The sequence below is a fragment of the Leopardus geoffroyi genome, chromosome B3 (genome assembly GCF_018350155.1).
Source record: "Leopardus geoffroyi isolate Oge1 chromosome B3, O.geoffroyi_Oge1_pat1.0, whole genome shotgun sequence".
NCBI classification, from domain to species: Eukaryota; Metazoa; Chordata; class Mammalia; order Carnivora; family Felidae; genus Leopardus; species Leopardus geoffroyi.
In genome coordinates, this window is record NC_059337.1 from 51,906,640 (window position 1) to 51,929,999 (window position 23,360).

At 37.8% G+C, this 23,360-nt stretch overlaps 1 protein-coding gene across 2 annotated transcripts; it reads left to right on the top strand.

Annotated features, from left to right (window-relative positions):
• The first annotated feature begins 358 nt into the window (after nucleotides 1–358).
• ARPP19 (cAMP regulated phosphoprotein 19) lies at nucleotides 359–22,353 on the top strand. 2 transcript variants are annotated; one of them, XM_045449705.1, is made up of 3 exons: nucleotides 359–642; nucleotides 13,285–13,407; nucleotides 18,175–22,353. In XM_045449705.1, exons 1-3 carry the CDS (start codon nucleotides 598–600, stop codon nucleotides 18,343–18,345), a joined length of 339 nt encoding a protein of 112 aa, XP_045305661.1. In that variant the 5' UTR covers nucleotides 359–597; the 3' UTR covers nucleotides 18,346–22,353. The 2 variants fall into 2 exon arrangements, with proteins under 2 accessions (XP_045305661.1, XP_045305662.1); XM_045449706.1 differs by lacking the exon at nucleotides 359–642 and adding an exon at nucleotides 13,162–13,186.
• The last annotated feature ends 1,007 nt before the right edge of the window (nucleotides 22,354–23,360 follow it).

Genomic DNA, 23,360 nt, shown 5'->3' on the forward strand with positions numbered 1-23,360 from the left:
AAGCCTGAGGCAATGACGTAGAATCTGGGATGTGAAAGATGAATATGGTTAAGTACGAAAAGGGGAGCGGGAAGAGGCCTGTGGAGGGAAGGAGCACAGAGCTTTGAACCGCCCCCCCAAAAAAGCATGCGTGGCTGCACTGCGGGGAGAGAGGAAGAGAACGGGGCAAAGCGAGTCCGGGAAAGTAGAAACAGTAAATCTCCAGGAATACGCAGGAAAGGGCGGGGAGAGGCGGCTCCACTTATAAACTACAATTCCCAGGAAGCATCTGCCAGACGGATGTGAGGTGGGGTGCGAGCCGCGACCTTTGAAGGAAGAAAGGAAGTGCTTCGGCGTCGCAGAGTAGGACAAGCGTGGTAAGGTAGGTAGGGGCGCGGTGCGGGACGGGCGGCTGGGGCGCGGCGGGCTGCAGTGGCCGCCGAGCGCCGCGAGGCTCCATGTCGTCATAAGGCGGCGGCCATTTTCCCGGGCGGAGGCTGCCCGAGCGGGCGCTCGGAGAGCGGGGGCGGGCGGGCCTGAGGCGGTGCGGCGGCCGGGCGGCCTCGGCCCCCAGGTAATCGCGTCTTCTCCCGGTGTCTCGTTTGCAGAGGGAGCACTATGTCCGCGGAAGTCCCCGAGGCAGCCTCCGCGGAGGAGCAGAAGGTGAGTGTGCACGGCGAGCGGTCCCGGGGGCTCGGAAGGCCCAGAGGCGAGCCTTCTGCGGGCCGGGCCTGCCGGGTGGCCTGCTCCCGCCGCGTGCGGAGGGGCGCGCCCTGAGTCGGCCCGCGGGTTGCTGGTGGAGAGAGCTAGAGCTGCCTGGACGCCTCCGCCGTGACGGCCGAGCTCTCCCAGACCTGCCGCCCGCCGTAACTCTGGTGATTAGCGCCCGTGTGGTGGGAGTTTGAGCATTGTCCGAGTCTTGGCCGAGATTTGCCTTTTCTCAGCGCCTCGGTGTGTCGCCTTTTTCCTTACGCTCGAATGTACATAATGAGCCCAGGACTCCCGTTTTTGTAGTGGAACCTAAGTTTTTCCATGAGCCTCACTTAGCGTAGGAAGTCTTATTTTTCCGTGAAGAACGAACTCTTCCCAACTACTGGTATTGTCGGCATGCTTTTAACTCCAAAGGCGGTATCTCGTGTTCGGGTGGCGAGTTAGACCAGGGTTGGCGTTTCCGATCCCGTCCTAGTTTGCCGCGTAACCTTGGCCAGTCGCTAAACTCTTTAAGTTTTCAATCTTCTCATTTGTAAAATAATGCTGATAACACTTGCTTTGTAAAGTTGTTGTGAGGCTTAAATGACGTGGGTAACTTACAATATTTAGCTCAGTGTGTGCTCAGAAATGTGAGCCACTGGGATCCGCATATGGTACTTGACTGAAAACCAAAAGCTTGGAATTGAAAATTTTTTACCAATTTAGTTGACCTAGATTTTTGTAGCAACAGGAATATTTTGTACACTTACTTTTAACATCCTTCAGATGTAGGAAAATAATCCACAAATCAATATGATTCAAATTACGAATGTTAAGACTTTGTTTCGTCTGTGCTAGTTCTTGCCCCTTCCACCATTATTATTTCTGCTGCCTTGCCCTCCTTGGTACTTGTGGCTGGCCTACAAAGGCCCATATATTGTTTCTTAAATTGTTTATGGAGAGTTGCCAGCACCTTTTCTTGAAAAGTCAGACGGCATTATTATAAATAGGATTTGGTCTAGTACTTGGACTTTGTAAGGGCTCGTTCTGCTTCATGTTCTCCTCATGCTCCTAAACAGGGTAGAAATTTGATTAGTGTATTAGTGTTCTAAACCCACTCCATATGTTCTTAAGCATGGTAACTTTTCTTCAGTTGAATGATTCTGTTATGTTACTTGTAAATATTAAAAAAAAAAAAAAAACTGCATAGGTAGTAGGCCAAGTTACCATATTATTCAGGGATATTCCAATGAAGATTATGTTTGGTATTTTTCACACTTTACAAAAACATGGACTTCTAGGACAGAAATATAGTTTAAAGATTACAATCCTAACTATAACATGAAATATCATTTATTTATTGAAAAACATTTATTGGGGCGCCTGGGTGGCGCAGTCGGTTAAGCGTCCGACTTCAGCCAGGTCACGATCTCGCGGTCCGTGAGTTCGAGCCCCGCGTCGGGCTCTGGGCTGATGGCTCAGAGCCTGGAGCCTGTTTCCGATTCTGTGTCTCCCTCTCTCTCTGCCCCTCCCCCTTTCATGCTCTGTCTCTCTCTGTCCCAAAAATAAATAAACGTTGAAAAAAAAAATTAAAAAAAAAAAAACAACATTTATTGTGTTCATAATTGCTTGGGATTTAAGAACCCCCAAAAACAACAAACCCATGTGTGTGCTGTCTTGTCCTAAACACTGACATCAACTTTGGTTTTGACTTCTGATGTACCGTGGTGTGCTATGTAGTTTCCTTTTATGAGATTTTTAGTGTGTTGCCAAAGTATAAAGTGTTGATTTCTACCGGGTAAATGCTTTTATTTGAAACAACCTAATATCAGGTTTAACAATATTAAACATGTCTTGAATGTTTTGATAAAGGTCTACATTAAAATTTTAACTCAAGTCCTTTTGTTTTAGGTCTGTTGTCATTAATACCAAAGTGGGTTGGTAATATAATGTCCCTTCTTGAATTAGGGATTGGCTGTAGATGTTAAGTGTCCCGTAGCATGGATACCATCCCTAAACATGAGGAGAATGTGCAGAGTCACTTCTGTGTTCCTATGGGCCAAATCACCTGTTTCTTCTATTTTGGAAGAATAGATGACTTAAAAAATTGGATTATTCTCTGTGTACCCAGTTGACCTCTCAATTAAAGCCAAAGCATTCAGCTAAAACACCTTTATAATTTTATGGTACGTTGGCCTGTTGCCTCTGAAAAATAAAGAGGCATAAAGAGATAACATAACATCTCTTTAACATAAAGAGATGAGACTGCATGGAGTAAGGGCTAAGTCACTATTTCTCTGAGAAGTGCAGGCCCCTTGTTAAGAGAAGAAAAACTGTATGGGCCACTTTTTTTTTATTGGGATATTAAATATGTATAAACATGAAAATAAGTATAAACATACCTCTTTAACACTGCTTTAAAATTAAAACACGGATGGGGCTCCTTCATGGCTCAGTCAGTTGAGCATCTCACTTCAGCTCAGGTCATGATCTCACAGTTCCTGAGCTCAAGCCCCATGTCTAGCTTTGTGCTGATAAGTGTAGAGCCTACTTTGGATTCTCTGTCTTTGTCTCCTCCTCTCTGTCTACCCCTCACCTGCATGTGTGCCTGTGAGCACTCTCTCTCTTTCTCTCTCTCTCTCTTGAAAATAAACACACATTGAGGTGCCTGGATGCTCATTCAGTTAAGCGTCTGACTTGGTTTTGGCTCAGGCCATGATCTCACTGTTCTGGGTTCAAGCCCTGTGTCGTGCTCCTCGCTGGCAGTGCAGAGCCTTTTTGGGATTCTGTCTCTGGCCTTCTCTCTCTGCCCCTCCCCTGCTTGCTCACACTGTCTCTCAAAAAATGAACAAAAATATTAAAAAAATTAGGCACCCGGTTGGCTTAGTTGGTGGAGCATGCGACTCTTGATCTTGGGGTCGTGAGTTCGAGCCCTCATTGGACAGAGATTACTTAAAATTTATTTTAGATTAAACAAATTAAATACAAACAAAATTAGTGTGAATTATCCATTGTGGCATAGTATTTTGCTGAAAGTAAATTTCCAACGTATTGAGAATGTGGTAGCAGGTTGTTACAGGCAGGGCATTTTGAGTATGGCAAGTTAACGCTTCCCTAGGTCATGTGATGACTCAGTTGTCCTTTTTTTTTTTAATGTTTATTTTTGAAAGACAAGAGAGGGAATGTGAGTGGGGGAGGGGCAGAGTGAAGAAACGCAGAATCCAAATCCAAAGCAGGTTCCAGGCTCTGTGCTGACTCCGACATGGGGCTCAAACTCACTAACCAGTGAGATCATGACCTGAGCCGAAATTGGGCACTTAACTGACCAAGCCACCCAGGCACCCCTCACTTGTCCTTTTTAAGAGTAATCTGTGTGATCATTTAATTCTAGGATCAAAAATACATCATTTACATTTTAAATTCAGCTCTGTTCTTTTCTCACTCTTCTGGACAATTGGAGTAGTACTGCTCAGTCTCCTTCGTAAATGAAAGCTGAAATGGAAATCATGTAGCACTTAGATATGAGATGGCAATTCATATGTGCTGGTATATACTTAAACTTTTTCCTTCTGGATTATCACTGAAGTGAAAACAAAACATTAAAAAAATTTTAGCAGAGACCTCATGGATCTATCACCTGTGAATTCCACTTTGAATAACACTAAGCTCAGTCAGACAGGTGTACACTCTTGTCCTGGGGTGAGAAGAGGCATAAGATTTTCATTGTGAACATCTTAAAGTCATGGGCCCTCCTTTATTTATCTTTTCTCCCATTGCTCCTATCTTACCTGATTCATTCCATTCATTTCATTGTTCAGAAAATACTGGTTGAATGAATTTTTCTCAGAATTTTTCATTTGAAACCATTGCCAAAGTACTATCTAATACACATGACAAAGCTTGTACTGCAGTTTGAAAGAGGGAAGAATAGACTATAGTAATATAAAATCCTTTGTTTAGACCCAATTAAGAAATCTGAGTGAGAATAAAGGAACACGTATGTATGTGTGTGTGTGTATGTATATTACTGCTTTTAAGTTTAAAAAAATTTTTTTTAATGTTTTTGAGAGATAGAGACCGGGCATGAGTGTGGGAGGGGCAGGGGAGAAGGAGACCCAGAATCTGAAACAGTCTCTAGGCTCAGAGCTGTCAGCACAGAGCCTGAAATGGGGCTTAAACCCACAAACCGTGAGATCTTGACCAGAGCTGAAGTCAGACGCCCAACCGACTGAGCCACCCAGGTGCCCCCCAGTGGTTTTTTTTTTTTTTTTCAGTTTATTTATTTATTTTAAGAGAGAGCACAAGCAGGGGAGGGGCAGAGAAAAGGAGAGACAATTCCAATCAGGCTCTGCACCATCATTGCAGAGCCTGACATGGGGCTCAAACCCACAAACTGTGAGATCATGACCTGGGCTGAGATCAAAAGTTGGACGCTTAACCGACTGTGCTGCCCAGGCGCCCCCACTTATAAGTTTTTTAAAAAGAAGATCTGAAGAGCAGGTTTTCTAGAGATTTTATTACAATATTGATCAAATTAAGTTAGTAAGATGTCTTGGAAGAAGCTAACTGAAGTGGGGCTCTCAACTGAAACATTTTTGTCAGTTTAAAAGATAATACTTGGTGCTTTTGTGAGTAGTAGAAAAGGAAGAGAACTATTACGTCCATATATTATCACTAAAGAGTGGGTACAAACTGCTTTCCCATTTTCCCAGTTTTTAAAAAATTGCAGTTAGTATTGACATTTTCAATTTTAACACCACCTTTGGTAACTAAAAGGCTTAAGAGTGTTTTTTTTTTTTTTTTAATGTTATTTTTATTTATTTTGAGAGACTGAGAGCAGTGGAGGGGCACAGAGAGAGGGAGAATCCCAAGCAGTCTCCGTACTGTCAGTGCAGAAACCAGTGCAGGGCTCCAGCCCATGAACCCATGAATCATGAGATCATGTGACACCTGGGCAGAAGTCAAGAGTCGGTCAGTTGCCTGAGCAACTCAGGTGCCCCTCAAGAGTGTTTTTAATTTTAGTCTTTAAACCATAACTTGTTTGTTTAGTTTGTGTGCAACCATTGATACTCAGCAATCTAGAAGTAAACCTCAGAAAAGTTTTAAAATGTTTCTTGTTGCTACCTTATCAAATGTGCTATATATACAGCAGCGTTTTAGGCTTGCCTCTGTGTCTGCTACTATAACATGATATATTTCAAAGATAAGCTGATAGTGAAGCTGCCAGGTGTTTGGAAAGTTTCTTAGCTTTATTGAAACAATTGGAGTATGTTGTGTTTGTTCATTCAGTAGGCTTTTATTGAACACCTGTTAAATGCCAGGCACTAGGCAAGCAGCAGGGACTTAATTGCACCACAGTATTTTTCCCTAGAGGTTGATAACAGTTCCGATACCTTCCTGGCAATATCCCAAAGGATTTGTTGGGCTTTCATTAATCTTTTCTACTTATTTATCAATCATTGCGTCAGTGAACATATTGCTGAGCAGATAGAGGAAAATTTGCTTAGAGTTACCAGATTTTTATTGCTGATGTTGCTATGTAACTTCTCTGCTGAAGGTGGAAAAGTGGTATTAATCATTCAGACTTATCAGTCCATGACATAATAATCCTTAATTGTTTGAATGTTCTTTTTATGTTTTTATGCCTTATACCCCACCTACTCACAAAAGGGACATCTAATATATTTCAGTAGACTATTTCACAAAAATGCAAGTGCCTAAACAATAAATGTTATGCTATGTGCTAGGTATAGAGTATACACTGAAGATAAATGTACTTGTCAAGAAGATAACCTTCATTTAAAATACTGTTTTTAAGTATTTTTTTGTATTATTATAAGCATATATCTTTGGGTTTCTGCTTCCCCAGTTTGTAGCATATGGTTAAATGTTCTAGAATTCTAATGATCCTTTTTCTACTACTCTCCTTCCCGCCCAAGGTATTATCAGCATAGAAACTACTTAGCTGATGAATCCTTACAAAGTAGTAAAATTGCTCTATGACACAGAAGCTTCTTGGAGAATAAAAGTTTGAAAACAGATTTGAATTTTTCTTAAGTTTATTCTGGGAGACAGAGGGGGAGAGAGAATCCCAAGCAGGTTCTGCACGGTCAACGCAGAGCCCGATGGAGGCTTGAACCCATGAACCTGTGAGATCATGACCTGAGCTGAAATCGAGAGCCAGACACTTAACTGACTGAGCTATGCAGTTGCCCCCAGATTTGAATTTTTAAAAATACTTCTTGGTTAAGCTTGTCATTTCCATATTTTGTTGATCCCTTTGGTTTTTATTTCATTAACCTCTGCTTTTTATTTTCTCTCATTCTCTTTGGGTTCTGTTCTTTGTTTAACTACTGAAGTTAGATGTATAGCTCATTGACTTTTAGTTTTCTTGTTTAATACATGCCCTTAAGGGACATTTGTTGAATCTTACAAGTTTGGTAAGTATAGAATTTTTATCAGTGAGTTCCATGTGTTTCTTTTTTAATTCCCATTATTTATTAACCATGAAGTATTTTAGTAATATATTTTTTAAGCTTATATACATTGCAGTTTTGTTTGTTTTTTAAATGTTTGTTTTTGAGAGAGAGAGAGCGTGCACAAGCGGTGAGGTGGAGGGGGGCAGAGACACAGAGAGACGAAGTCTGAAGCAGGCTCCAGGCTCTGAGCTGTCAGCACAGAGCCTGATGTGGGGCTTGAACTCACAGACTCCAAGATCATTATCTGAGCCGGTCTGATGCTTAAACGATTGAGCCACCCAGGCGTCTGCCCCTGTGCACATTAGAGTTTTAATGATTTAAGCTATTTTAGTTACGTACGTATTTTAATTTCTGAATAGGGATATGTAAATTTTTTTATTGTTGACTTTTGATCTTGTGAATTGTAGTCATAGATGGTCATTTGGATGAAAATGGTTAAGGCTTATTTTATAGCCTATTTAGTCAATTTTTCCATTGTGCTTGAGAAGAATATACATTTCCTAACTATTGGGTGCAGAAATAAAATACGATATCTTGACTACTTTGTCTTTTTCACTTATCAATAATGGAGGAAGGTGTATTGAAATCTGTACTGATAGACTTGTCAGTTACTGTAATTCAGTCAATTTTTTCTTTATATATTTTGAGGCTTTTTATCAGAGGCATGAATATTTAGATTCTCTGCATCCCTAATACTTTTTGGCCCCCTATCTTTTTTTTTTTTTTTTTTTTTCTTTTTCTTTTTCTTATCTCTTGACCTCCCAGGCTTTTGGGTTTTTTTCCCCTCGTGATTGATTTTTCTTCTTCCATTTTACCTCTACTGTTAGTATGGAAATTACATACTTCATTTCTGTTATGTAATTGTTTCCCCTTGAAATTTTATCATACATTCTTAATTAAACAAAATGTAAAATTAGTAAACAATGTGGACGATAGAACACTTAAACTGTGTTATGTAGTATTTTTGTTTTTTATTTGTTTTTAAAGTAAATGCTCCTCCTGATGAGGGGCTTGAACTCAAAATCCTAAGATCAAGAGTTGCATGATCTGCCAGCTGAGCCAGCCAGCCTCCCCTTTTGTTTGTTTTCCTTTTGTTTTGTTTTTAACCTCGCATATTAAGATGTTAAAATTTGAAAAGCGAATGTGTTGATTATATCTCAGCAAAGCTGGGAGGGAGTTATTAAAGTGGCTTGTCAGTGTACATTAATGTATTTCAGTTTCTTTGCTATTTCTTTCCTTTTTAAAAAAATTTTTTTTTAATGTTTATTTACTTTTAAGAGAGAGAGACAGTATGAGTGGACAAGAGGCAGAGAGAGGGAGACACAGAATCCAAAGCAGGCTCCAGGCTCTGAGCCATGATCCATGAAATCATGACCTGAGCCGAAGATGGACACTTAACTGACTGAGCCACCTAGGTGCCCCTCTTAGCTATTTCTTTCTATATCTCAAACCTTTTTCAAGATTTATTTTGATTCTAGCTGAAATAAATGTTTTAAGAGTTACTTTGAAGGATGCCCAGAAACATGCAGTCACACCAGTCATTGTGGCCTTGTGCATTTTTTAACATGACTGTAGGGATAAATTGCTTATTTTACCTGATTTTATCGACCGGCTTCTGTCCTGGACAGTAGAAACCACTTTGGGTATTTCAAACAGAAAGTGTTGTGATTTAGGGAATTAGGTTACAAATTATTAGAAGGGATGGAGGAATAAAGGGGGAAGATAATGTTTCTACAGGTGCGGATTGTAGAAAGCTGTTGACTCTGCATAAGTGAGCACTATTCTGAGCAGACCATCCCCTGCACATACTCTCGTGGAGCAGCTGCACTAGCCCCTGATGATCTGCCTGATGCCCTCCTGCAGGAACTCGTGGGCTATTGCTGGTGTTCACATTGTTGGTCGCATCACCAGGAACAGAGTGGATTCTTTCTCCCATGTTTTTTAATCTGGTGTAGGTGCCATTAGCAGAACCTAATAGTTCAGTCTGGGAAAGGTAGTTTCAGGCTTCTAACTAATTCAGGGGAGTGTTTTAAAGAAGAGTAAGTGTTGGCTGAATGCCAGCGGACAGTCTGCCACCTGATGTGTTATTTATAATTGACTCTACATAAAGTCCAAGCATTTCAACTTGCTTATCAGTAAGGTCCTATAACTGTACGTTTGCAAAAGGTTAAGAACGTTTCTGTATGATCCATGAAAAATATTATAGATGTGTTGATGGTATATACTGTGTTTTAAAAATACAGCTTTGGTCATATTTTTCCCCCTTTTGGTATTAAATGCAGCTGAAATTCTGAATCCAGCTACAAAGTTGCAGCTTGCAGACACTTAACTTTGTGCTATGTATTTGGCAAGAAAGTTCAATGATTGACTTTGTTTTTTCTAGGACACATTATATAGATCCATTCTAAACCTAAACAATACTTCTGTAAATGCTATTTGCCCATACGTATTTTATAGTAACCTAATTCGATTTAATTGAACGCGAGTAATATATATCATGTATAAACATATATGTGAATATATTCTTTATTAAGAAAATAAGGGAATGCCAGATACGATTGTATATTATGTGTAACTTTTTCCCCTCTCTTATATAAAATAAGGGAAACCTGCAGAAACACTGGAAATTAGGGAAAGTTGCTACCTCTATACCAGAAATGTTCAGGAATTTTTCTTAAATATAAAGAACTGATAATTCAAATCAAACAAAGGAAGTGGAGAGCCTTTATCTCCCAGGCAGGCCCAAGAAAGCTGGATGGTTTTAGTGGAAATGTAGGACTCTCTTGACACTCTTTAATTTGAATGTGCAAGAGGGTGCCTGGGTGGCTCAGTCGGTTAAGCATCTGACTTCAGCTCAGGTCATGATCTCACAGTGCTTGGGTTTGAGCCCAGCATTGGACTCTCTGCTGACAGCTCGGAACCTGGAGCCAGCTTCAGATAAACACTAAAAAAAAATTTTTTTTGAATGTGCAAGGACTCAAAGGCTGTAAATCAAGTTACAGTCCTTTTCAACTAACATCCAATTCAGTGTTAACCAATTTAAAAAACACAACTGTACAAAGGGACCCAAGAGTAGGTTCCTTCTCCCAGTTCCGTCTGAGTAGCACCGATGTGAATACAGCTGGACAAACTGCAGTGACCCCGCCCATCTTCCTGCACTAAACTGGTAACCTTAAATTTACAATATTTCTCTACCTTTTGTGATGAGTTCAATATACTCATACCTTACATAGGGGTTATATTCTAAAGTTAGTAAGGCAGGAATAGCATATAACTAAATTTACTCTTGAAAAACTCCAATGAAGTCATAATCCATGATTCCCTAATAGTGGAAACAGCCCCATCAATTCTCAGTAGGACAAGTAGTCATTTTAATCCAGTGGTTGAACAGATGTCTGGGCTGATTCTTCAGTTTATAGCTGAGGTAGCAGACTTGTATGTAGGGACTGAGTTTTTAAATACTAAGATGATAAATAGAACATCACTATGCTAAAACTCTGAAAGAGGCCCAGGAGTGAGATCATCATGGAAACGGCAGGTTGGCATCACACACCTCACACTTGAGCTCTCTGAGGCATACTCTTCTTGAATGGGATGACTGGCAGAATCACCACTCATACTGTTTAGAGTCTCTCTCTCTGGCAGCATAGTTGAATTTTGTGTACATCAAGTGAGGTGATGTCTTAGACTGAAAATCTAAATAGATGCATGAAACTGTAGCATAAAAAAAGGAGGAAGGTAGAACACTTGAAGCAGAAAGGAGCATACATATAAAGGAAGCCCCATAGAAAAAGCATATTTGACAGCAGCAGCAGTTTTAATATCAAAATCCTCTAAGACTAAAAATGAGAAGACGTAGTAACAAATGAGGTTGCTGGTCAAGATGAAGGAAATACAATGTATAAGGTGAACAGAGCTAGTTATAAAGCATGTATGAATATAATTTTGAAAAATAAATGCAAAAATCATATTAAGTCATTTTGGGCATAAGTCATTTGGGCATAAGCAATAAGTAATTCTGTACAAGAATACTAGGCTTGACATTTATGGATATAACATTTCTGCTTTTTGACATTTGCAAATAACCTGCAAGAATCGAGATATGCAAAGGTGTGTGATTTTGTCTAGCTGGTATGCAGAAAAGCGTCCATTAGCTGGAAGGTGTGTGTACCTTGCCATTGCCCAGCATCGCCTATTAGGGCAACTTTTTCTTGATTCATTCTTTCTTCTTCAGTATTTACCATATAGTCATAAACGTTGCTTCCCTATAAAATATGGCTCTTTGAAAGAAAGTAGACTGTATCAAGACTGGTGTTAAAAGTGAATAAGCTTGAGTGGAGGCCTCTTGCTCCACCTCGTGGAGCCCCTTGCTCCACCTCCTCCCCCTGCCACCACCTTGTGCCCCAGGTGGGAAGACCACATGCCCTTGGAAGGGGGAATGAAGAGGAGTTGAGAAAAGGAGAGAGAATGGGAAGAGTCAGTGCCTTTTCAACTTGACAAATAGTTTCTGTTGACCATGAAGAGGTGGCTAAGACACCCCACTTACTCCAGAGTCTGCAGATGGGATCATGGGAAAACTGACAAAAGTCAGTGCAAGAGAAATGTCCCTTTTTAAATGCCTGATTGTTCATACCATATACAGATCTATTGTAGATGAGTATCTATTCCCATCTTTACCACCACCTCCTGAAATGAGAAATAACTGTTTGAAAGGACTGACCTATTCCCAGGACTGAGGCTGGTTCAGTGGGTTACTTATCTCCAAAGATGGAGGGACACTGGGAAAAATGAGCAAATAGGCCTTGCTGTTTTCCTCTATTTACCACTCTCAGCTCATACTCCTTTTTGTCCTATCGTATTTTTTCATTTTCTCTGTACTTTTGTTCAAACCTAGCATGAAAGTCAGGTTTAAATTGTTTGTTTGGTCTTCATCCTTATGAAATCTTCTGTATCACATAAAATTTGTATTAAATAAATTGTGTATGCTTTCCAAAAAAAAAAAAAAAAGTGAATAGGCTCAGGGGTTCCTGGCTGGCTCAGTCTGAAGAGCATGCAACTCTCTCTTTTTTTAAAAAAACAACAACAATTATTTTTGAGAGAGAGAGCACGAGCAGAAGAGGGACAGAGAGAGAGAAAGGAAGATACTGAATTAGAAACAGGCTCCAGACTCTGAGCTTGTGAGCACAGGGCCTGACTCTGTGTTCAAACCCACTAGCAGGAGATATGACCTGAGCTGAAGTTGAACACTTCAGTGAGCCACGCAGTCGCTCCAAGCATGCAATTCTTCATCTCAGGGTCATGAGTTCAAGCCTCATATTGGTTGTAGAGATTACTTTAAAGAAGAAAAAAAAAAAATGAATAGGCTTAAAAATATTTATATCATTTGGTCAGAAAACACATTTTTGATAAAGAATGGGACCTTTGGCATGTCATTAAATACAGGGGGAGATTAGGGAATAATGGACATTGATATGAAGGTTGACAAAGATGATGTTTCCCTTTAAAAATACCAAGGTCAGGGCACCTGGCTGGCTCACTTGGTGGAGCATGCGACTCTTGAACTTGGGGTTCCAGTTCAGCCCCACATTAGGTGTAGAGATTACTTAAAAAATAAGATCTTTTAAAAAACAAATAAAAAATACATGGTCTTCTGTATTGACTTAGGGAATATCTTCTGGTAAATCAGCTGTTGTTAATTCCTATTAAAGAATCTCAGAGCTTCCCAGTCATACATGAATTTGAATTAATAGGAGTTCAAAAAGCTCTTGTATTTTAACATTAAAATGGTTCTCTAAATATAGGCACAGAGCTGATGAGTTCCATGGAAGGTGACTAACTATAAATGTATTATACATAACTGGAAAGTAATGGCAAGCAAGACTTCAGAGCTGAGTTATCTTGATATTTTTATCCAGTGTGTGGGGTGTTGTGTGCATCACAGCTATAATAGAGCTATCACATGGATCATTTGAAAAACAAGACAGAGATGTTTTAAAAGCTTCTGCGCTTGATTTCTTAGTCAGATGCTGCATTATTTGGTATTTGACAACTGAAGTCAGGGTCCAGATATTGAAAGGTGAATTATTTTAAATAAGTGAATTGTAATAGAGAAGTAATTTATTTTAAATTATTTCAGGAAATGGAAGATAAAGTGACTAGTCCAGAGAAAGCTGAAGAAGCAAAATTAAAAGCAAGGTATCCTCATTTGGGACAAAAGCCTGGAGGTTCGGATTTCTTAAGGAAACGATTGCAGAAGGGGGTAAGTTCTTATATATAATCTTCAAATGCTTAAACCCTGAACTCATTGTGCTAGTTGCGATTATGAAAAGGGTGTCTGTGTGTATGTAACTCTGTACTTTATCAGATACAAATATATACATAGATATACATCATTTTTTTCCAATATTTTATATCATTTACTCTATAAATCTGTATGAGAATGTACATCTCATCACTTTTAACTATAAACTATTTCAAGCATGTAGAAAGTGCAGATAATAATACAGCAGAACTCATGTACCCACCACCCAGATTTAATATATTTTGCCATATTTACTTCAGTTTTATCTTTGTAAGAAAGAAAATGTAGATATAGTTGAAACCTACCACATGTATGTATATATCCCCTGCCCCCCTTCTTTCCTTTATCCCACCCCACCCACCCTTCTTTCCAAAAGCAGCGACTATCCAGAAGCTGGCATTTATCCTTCTGCCAATATTTTTTAACTTTTACTTGTTTTAAAGATGATTTCCATGCAAAGGCTAAAAATAATTTTTATTTGGATGAAATGATCACTTGTAAAGGCAGAGCTTATTATCTCGTTTACATAATACATTTTACAGAGTTACTCTAATACAGCTTATACATGGTAATTTTAGTAGTTGAGATTACTGAAAATATTTTTTCAAAATCTTACTAATTCTTTGTGAGGCATAAACCATTATTACTCAGTAATGAGATCTGAATTGAGATACTGCTACATGCTTATTCCTTAGGTTTTCTTTCTAACTCCTTTGTAAAAAATTAAAGGACTCCATCTTTGGTTTAAGTACATTTAAATTATTTACCTTACAGGGAACAGGGAAAGAAAAGAATTGTTAATAGAATCAGGTGCCAAATCATGAGTTTACTAAAATAAATACCTTGAATATACTGGTATCTGCTGCTTGCTTATTAAAAACATGTTTGGATGTATATGTATGTTTATATGTGTAGGTATTGGTAATAGTTACATATGGATTATTTTCTCCAAATTGCAAAAGGCTGTTTTTTCCCAGCTTTATTGAGATACTATTGACATACAACATTGTGTAAGTTTACTGTGTACAATGTGATGATTTGATAAACCTACATATTGTAAAATGTTGACCAGTAAGGTTAGTTAACACATCCCTTATCTCACATAATTACCATTTTTTTGTTATGGTGAGAACATTAAAGCTCTACTTTCCAGGCACTTTCAAGTGTACAATTCAGTACTGTTAACTTATTGTACATTAGATCCCTAGAACTTCTTATTCATCTTCTAATTGAAAGTTTGTGCCCTCTGACCATTATCTCCCCATTTCCCCCACTCCTCCACCCCTGCAACCACCATTTTGCTGTTTCTGTGAGTTTAATGTTTTTAGATTCCACATGTAAGTCAAATCATACACTGTTTGTCTTTTTATGAAGAGAGTATTTTAACAGGGCACCCTAGCTGGCTCAGTTGGTAGCATGTGTGACTCTTCATCTCTGTGAGTTGAACTCTGTGAGTTCAAGCCCTGTGTTGGGCATAGAGATTACCTATAAAAGAAAAAATAAAGCTCACCTAATAAAAATTTTTACAGAATTATATATTAAATAAATTCTTAGTTTTAAAAGTGGCAAAATACAGAATTTTCTTTGTCTTACGAAAGAATAACATTCACAGCTTTGAAATAATAGGATGGCAGGTTGGAATCATTCCAAATATATAAAAATGTAAAATCTCTGTTTCATGAGAAGTAATTCATTGGGGAAATTGTTACAAAAATGATAGTTAATACCTGTAGTACATAAAAAAGATTTTTCAGATATTCAAGAAAAACATTAAGATGCCCCTATGTAAAATATTTTATCAGAAGAACTGTTAGAAAAATGTTTATCCGTGGTGGAAATCAGTGAAATGTAAATTATTAGATCATACCATAGTACACGTACAAGTAAATTAGAAAAATATAATAACCACTGGTAAGGTTGAAGTTGAATATAGTTAATATTCTCTTTGCCATGTGTAGCATTTAATACTCATTGTGGAAAGGGATATGGATCAAGATTTATAGAAGTGTTCATATTCTTTGAATGAATAATCTCTTGTGAATTAATCTAAGAATATAATTCAATATAAGGAAAAAATCGAGTTTGAAGATACTATTTGTAGCTTTATAACTAGAAGCAGCACCGCTGTTCAGCAGCAGAGGAATAGTTAAATTGTAATAAGTCAACAAAATAGAATATTTTGTAGTTATTTACGAGCATTATTCTAAATACCATAATGTAGGGGATAAATAGAAAAAGCAGAATGAGAAACATATTCATTGAGAGCATAGCTATGTAGAATGTATTTGTATCAAGTCTAATTTTGAAATGGTCCCATCAGGTATGGTTTTATTTATGAAGTAAATTATATAATCATCTTTGACTATGAAATTATTATTTGGAATTGATTGACTCTTAAGTGTTTAGGAAACTTTTCCTTTGTTAATCTCCAGCATAATTCATGCTCAACCATTCTTCCAACATTTGGGCTGTTATCTTTGTAATTTTCCTCTAGCTTCAACTATTTATGAATTTTTAAGTATCTTCAAATCAGAATTTATAAATCTTGTATTTTGGAATTGGTGTTGTAAGTGGTTGTGAAAGGGAAAATGCTGCTTGAATCAAGAAATAGAATTTGAGAAGGGAACTCTTGAATGATTTTGCATTATACCAAAATGTCAATGAATAAGCACTTTTATATTGGGAAATGAAGTCTTATATTCAACTATATCATTTCTTACTATTTTAAAAGAGTTTTGAATTTTTTAGATGTCAGAGTTAATAGGATCATTAGAAACTGACTTTATTACAATGGGGACAGTCTGCCTAAAATTTGCACTGTATATTAAATTTTTCCTTTTGTGTTTTTTATTGAGAAAGAATTTGGCAGTCTGCTTTCTTCTCCTCTAGAAGCTACTAAATTTCAGAAGTAGCTCTCTAATATGCAGAAGCTCTCTAATATACTCAGAAGTTCTGAGATTTTTTTTTTCATCCTATTCATTTTTTTTATGTTTATTTTTGAGAGCTCACTCGAGTGGACAGGGGCAGAGAGAGGGAGACAGAGAATCTGAAGCAGGCTCTGCACTGTTAGCCCAAAGGCCAACATGGGTGGGGCTCGAACCCATGAACCGTGAGATCTTAGCCTGAGCTGAAGTCAGACTCTCAACCAACTGAGCCACTTAGGTGCCCCCACCATACTCTATTTTTATTTTTATTTTTATTTATTTATTTTTTACCTTTATTCATTTTTGAGAGTGCAAGCAGGGGAGGGGCAGAGAGAGAAGGAGAGAGACAGACAGAATCTGATGCATGCTCCAGGCTCTGAGCTGTCAGCACAGAGTCCAATGCAGGGCTCAAACCCATGAACCAAACCGTGAGATCATGACCTGAGCCAAAGTCGGATGGTTAACCGACTAAGCCACCCAGGAGCACCATACTCATTTTAAAACATGTAGAAATAAAGCTGCAGCAAGCTTTAGTAGGGTCTGGTCCAAGTTTCCTTGTTAACTGCTCAGTGTGTTACGTGTATAGTAGCAGTTTCTAGCTTTAGACCCTTTGGCTTTAGGCCTGAGCTGTCTTATCAAAGAATAATAGTCCCTTCAGGGAGGCAGCCACTGAGACCTTTTCCCAGGCCACTCAACAGTCTTAGACCAAGCTGTGAATTCCCAGCTACTTCATTTACCATATGAGATATCCCTGAAGTCTCAAAGAGAATTTTTCCCCCTTTCTCCTTTTGTCAGTGAGGTGCTCATCTCATTGCTGGACTATTCCCTCTTGCCTACTCTAAAAGGTTAAGTTACTCTCTTTTGAGCACCTGTAGCACCTTGTGTACTTAAAACAGTATAATGGTTGGAATACTCGACTATTGTCCATCTTTGTATCTCAAGGATTCACACAGTGCCTCAGGTATAGTAAGCAGTCTGTAAAGGTAGGTTAAGTATGAAAGGTAGAAGTTGGAAACCAGGCAGATTTGTACGTTTTTACTCTGGAACAGATAACTCCTGTAGATTAGCTATATTAAGGTTGATATTTAGCTCTCCCTGCAATTTCTATTTTAGTGATAATAGGGTATCATTGCTACCTTATTCATTCCTCTACCTTAAAAAGTTGTATTTCTTCAGTGTCTTAAGTGAAATATGGAAGTGTGGGATAAGGATGTACATTTTAAGTGATAATTTCTAATGAGTTTTCTTGTCACCCTAGCATTTATATTTTACCCTTAATTTTGATCTTACTGAATTGCTTTCATTCACATAAATGATTTTATTTTTATATATATATAATTTTTTTTAAGTAGGTTCCAATGCCCCGTGTGGACCCCAACTTAGGACTTGAACTCTCAACCCTGAGATTAAGACCTGAGCTGAGACCGAGTTGGACGCTTAACTGACTGAGCCACCCTAGCCTCCCTCAAATAAATGATTTTAAATCCTTTCAGGAATGTTCATCCTAGGTGACAGGAGTTATAAATAATGTTTTTAATAATTGAAAGTGTGTGGCGCATCCTAAATGCAAGATGGTGAATTAAGTGTTTTTATTTTCCAAATAATTTAAGCAAGAATTTCTGGTTTTTCTGTTAGTAATTGAAAGTTGTGCTATTTCATGTTAATGTTTTTGTTTAAATTTTTTTAGATTAGCTTATTTTATATTGACAGTTGAGGGTTACATCTACATCTTAAATTCAGTGTAATTGAATATGAAAGTTTTAAACTCCAGTCTGAATTTTTTTTTTTTTTTCCCTTGTAGCAAAAATATTTTGATTCTGGGGATTACAACATGGCTAAAGCAAAAATGAAGAACAAGCAGCTTCCTACTGCAGCTCCGGATAAGACAGAGGTCACTGGTGACCACATTCCCACTCCACAGGACCTTCCTCAACGGAAACCATCCCTTGTTGCTAGCAAGCTGGCTGGCTGATTAAAAGAGCTGAACTGCATGAATCTTTCAATTCCCATTTTTTCTCCTTAATATGTTACTTTCTCTGCTTTTTATTTCCTTTGATTCACTAAGTCATTTCAGAATGACAGCTTTGCAGGTAGCGGTAGTGTGTGCTGCTATTGTAAGGGAATATACATGTGTAGAGTTTTTGATTAGTTTAACAGTGCACTGATAAAGAGAACATGTTAGAGCAACATAAAGTAATCTACTTGAAAATAATTGTATATATTACCTAACTCCTAGTGTAGGACTGGTTTCAACAAGTAACAAGCAAGTTTTACAATTGTAATGTTTTGGCTTTCCTTAACTCATCTTAACTATAGCTTTGTATGTTACTCTTATTTAATATAATCTCTATTGTATTGATTTCTTCTGTATTTTCCTTTTGGATTTTGTAAAACAGAAGTTTAAGACCACAGGTTGGAAGAAAGGTTACATTCTTCAAACAAAAATAGATGGGGCTCTGAAAGATTTGTATCTCTGCTTGAACTTGAATGGCCTTAAACCTGTTTCAGCTTTAACAATAGAATTTTACTTGGGCAATATTTGCCCATTCTGGTGTAACCTATGTGACTCTAGTGCTTAACAGCTGCCGTTGAAGCTAGTATTCTTATTCCGTTCTATAGTGTTAGAGTATCTTTTGTTGAAGATGTGAATGAAGTGTGCATGTGCATTGACTATTGAATTCACTTTTGTGCCATTTTTGTAAATACAATAGTTTTGCACAACCTCTCACAAATGTCTGTATTAATTTCACATATTAAAAAGCAGATGATGTGCCAACCAGAAGCACAAGAGTTCCTACACAAAACTCTGTACGTCATTATAGCTTTTGTATAGTAAGAGTAGTTTACAGTCTTGGGCTTATAGAATACTAAACTGAAATCTTTGCTTAGTCTGTCATAGACTTAAGCTTTTTCATTTGTTATTAATATCCATGACATTCGGTGGCCTTGTGCAGATATGATATGTTGCTTAGGCATATCTTTTGTCCTATGCAGAACATTTCATTTTGACTTTTATGAAAATTGCAATTCATGTAATTTATATAAACTTTTTTAATGTAGAAATTTTTACTTCCACAGTCAATTTGGGGAACACTAGAATAAAAGGCTTCGATACTCTGCCTCCTGTGGCCCCTCCCTCCTTTTTTTCTTGCTGCTTTGACAAAAATCTTGTTCACCCGTGCTGTTCAGTCTTCAGAAGCTTAGGTGTCTATCCTCACTCTTGAAATTTACTCTGCTGAATGCTATATTTTATAACAGAATGATGTTTTTCTTATAATTTCTTAGTTGTTAATTAACCATTCTTAATCCTGTATTACTAATATTTGACACTTGTTTAAATAAAAGGAACTTTATACTGAAACATTTACTTGAGCAGTGTGGCCCAGGAACTCATGTCAGGATGAGCTGAATTCTGGTAAATAATTTTAAGTAATTCTAATGAGCTAATAAGTGAATTAGACTTAAGACACTTAGAATCATTTACGTGATAGGTGGAACATACTCGTATTAAAATATTTAGATATTTTACTTCGTTAGATGTCATTTTAATAAAATACCAATTTAATTTTACTTGTGGTTTATCTAGATAGTAAGAGTTTAATTAACAGACTTTATTGGGATATAGTTACTGCTCTTTTAGGAGCTCTTCCCATTGGTGTTGTAATGCTATAGCATGACATTGAAGATCAGTAGCCTGAGATGATAGCATTTTTTTTCTTTGTCTTTGACTTGCATCGGCATCCCTCTTTTGGGATCTAGGCATCTTTTCTAGATCTTGGCTCCATCTGTATACTTGCTTTCCTATGACCCCAAATCATTGTAAATGGTGCCTTGAGCACAGCACCTGCACTTAAAGGCTGCCTAGCGCTGTGTAAGGCTTGCTGATTATCTTCCTTCTCCACCTACCCCCAAAAGGCAGAAAAGCAATGAAATCAGTAATGTTCTAGTTTGTAATTTTAAGGGTCAGTCATATGTAAATATATTTGTTATGGGAGCAAGTAGGTTATTCCACTATATATAATCATTGTAGGATCCATTTAAGAATTATGGAATACCCCAAAGTAGAATTTCTGTAATATGTATTCCTTTTTTTTTTTTTTTTTTTTTTTTGTGACTATTTGCAAGCTGTCACCACTAAATTTACATCAGAGAAGATTAATCTGAAAGATCACGGAAACCATGTTATTCTTGACCATGATAGGACTCTAGGACGCTGTAGTTTACAACAAATGATACAACCTTTGCCTAAGTTTTATTTTGTAAAGTATAATGCTAATATTTAACCTACCTCAAAACTTGTTGAGGATCTGTGAAATACTGAGTAAGTGCCCAAAATAAAATAACTGTTGATTGTCTTTTTATTAAAAGTAAGTTTCCTCATTAAACCAACCTGCCTTCTGTAAAGTCACAGTGCTTAAAGTGTCAGGATTTTCCATTAGGGAAAGACCTGTCAATAAGACTTTGTAGGTATAATAGCTTAGCCTCCATTATTGGTGCTTGGAATATAGAGGCTTTTAATTTTTCTATTTTTTGTTCTGCCTCAAATCTCAGTTTATTTAAGATATATTTGCAAACTGTTTCACCATTGCTTGAATGAAGATGTTGACTAGATGAGCTTAATTCTCCATTTCTCTAATTTCAGAGTTGTGGTTTGAAAAATGGCTAATTGTCCTGTTTAATGCAAATGACTGTTGAAGTGAACTGAAGTTCATGATAACAAATACTTGATGAAAATTGGCTAAATCTGAAATAAAGTACCTGTTTCATGTCTAGTAGCTCTTACTTTGATAGTACCGTTTGAGGAACATTTCATTTTTGAAGGCTATATCTGACTAACACAATTGTAGTTCTTGGCATGTTGGGATAGTAAGGATTGTTGGATTGTTTTGATGAACTGGCAGTAGCATGTTTACAGTCTATTTACAAGTTATTCAATACTCCTGTGCTGCTGACCTAAAAATAAGTCGTAACTATTCATCAAGACAGGCCTGGTGAGGCTTCTCTTGTTATTACTTCAAAAGTTGGAATTAGTTGCTCTTTTTACTTGATGTAACAAAACCATACCTCTGAGTATTGATACTTTTTACTAAATCGGACATGCATTCTTTCTCAATCAAAATTAGGTTTTATCAAAGCTGAAATGTAATCTCTACTTAAATTGTGCTGTAAACTTGATGTTTGGTGATCCAGGGGCTGGGAGCCTATAGGAAGAGCACACCCGAGTGGCAACTAAAACAAGTTTCTCTTGGTGGCCTTTTCCCTCCCCAGCATTCAAACACATTTCTTGTACTTTTCATTTTCCTTTTTCACCTCATTGTACTTCACCCCACATCCTTGCTTCTTAAGCCTCCAGATGGTGTTTGTTAAATGTTTAGTGCTGATGAAGTGTCAACCTTGAATATCCTTACCAAAATGCCACAATTAAGGACACATTTTTAATTTTCTAAAACAGTATCCTAATCTGGATGACTAATTTGAGTGACTGTCCCAACTCTGCAACTCAGCGTATGCACTGCCAGTCTTCCCTCATATCCTTTCTCCCCCTGACTCTCCACCACTCCTTGTAAAATTGGGATCAAAGAAATCTCATTCCAGGATTGTTAATCTAAGGATTTAAAAACACTGATTTTAATACTGTTTTACTAGTCTGGGCCTTTGAAGTAGGTAGACCTGTGGGCTTTATTCTGCTTTCGCTGGTGGTCATGAAACCATTAATGTATATTTGTATTATGTTACTTACCAACCAAATTGCATTTGAAAGAAAACACCTAATTAATAAGGCCTCAGATCTGTTATTGCATCTCATTTGTGATGCAGTATGACACTTTGCCTGTGTTAAAAGGGCCAAGAGTAAATGCCTTTTTTGTTGAACATGTCTATAGAGTTGGCAGTTAATGCTGAAATTTGTCAAATAGCCCTTCCAAAATTATACTTGTGAAGTACACAAAAAAAATAAATTGATCTGCTTAATTTCTATTGATATAATTTGCAGTTTTTGTCTTACTTAAATGTTACTGTTTTTCAGAATATTTTCTGAAGTCGATACCTTTAGATTTCAGCTACTAAATGCAGAAAGAATTTTGTTAGAGTCTTTTTTTTGTTTAATTTTTTTTTTCAACGTTTATTTATTTTTTTGGGGGACAGAGAGAGACAGAGCATGAACGGGGTTGGGGCAGAGAGAGAGGGAGACACAGAATCGGAAACAGGCTCCAGGCTCTGAGCCATCAGCCCAGAGCCCGACGCGGGGCTCGAACTCACGGACCGCGAGATCGTGACCTGGCTGAAGTCGGACGCTTAACCGACTGCGCCACCCAGGCGCCCCTGTTAGAGTCTTTAAGTTTTGTTTTAAATCATGTGTGATAATGAGATTCTAGCAATCTGATGTTTGTAAAGGCTTTGTGATTAGGATAATGTTAAATGTTTGCACATTGCAAGTCTTCATCTCATGTATAAAATAAAACACTCTTACAATACTGTCAGAAACAGAAGATGGGTTAGACAAGGAGCTTACATTCTGAGAACTTCCATAATATTTAATGCAAGGTAGAAGGTGTTACATCCCTTAAGAGAGGTAGAAATAAAGTTCCAGGAAGTCCAGAGGAATAAGTTATTCAATGTTGGGGATAAATGGGATGAGTGGTAGAGGAGAGAATTTTGAGAGATGGGTTACTGTAGGCATGGGTTGGGAGGGTGGGCAAGGGAGCTAGAAGATCATTTTAGGTAGAGGGGATGTTGTTTTCAAATAGGCAAGGACTTGGGGAAATGTGGGCTGAATAAGGAAGTTTGGTTGGAGAACATAGCATGTCAAGGAAGAACTTGTGATTTGTCTCCAAGGGAAGAACTGTCATCCAAGAAGATCCACATGAGATGATTAAATGTAATCTAGGATCCTGGAACAGAAAAGGAAATGAGGTAAAAACTAAGGAAATTTGAATAAAGTGTGGACTTTAATTAATGATAATATGCCAGTATTAATTCATTGATTGT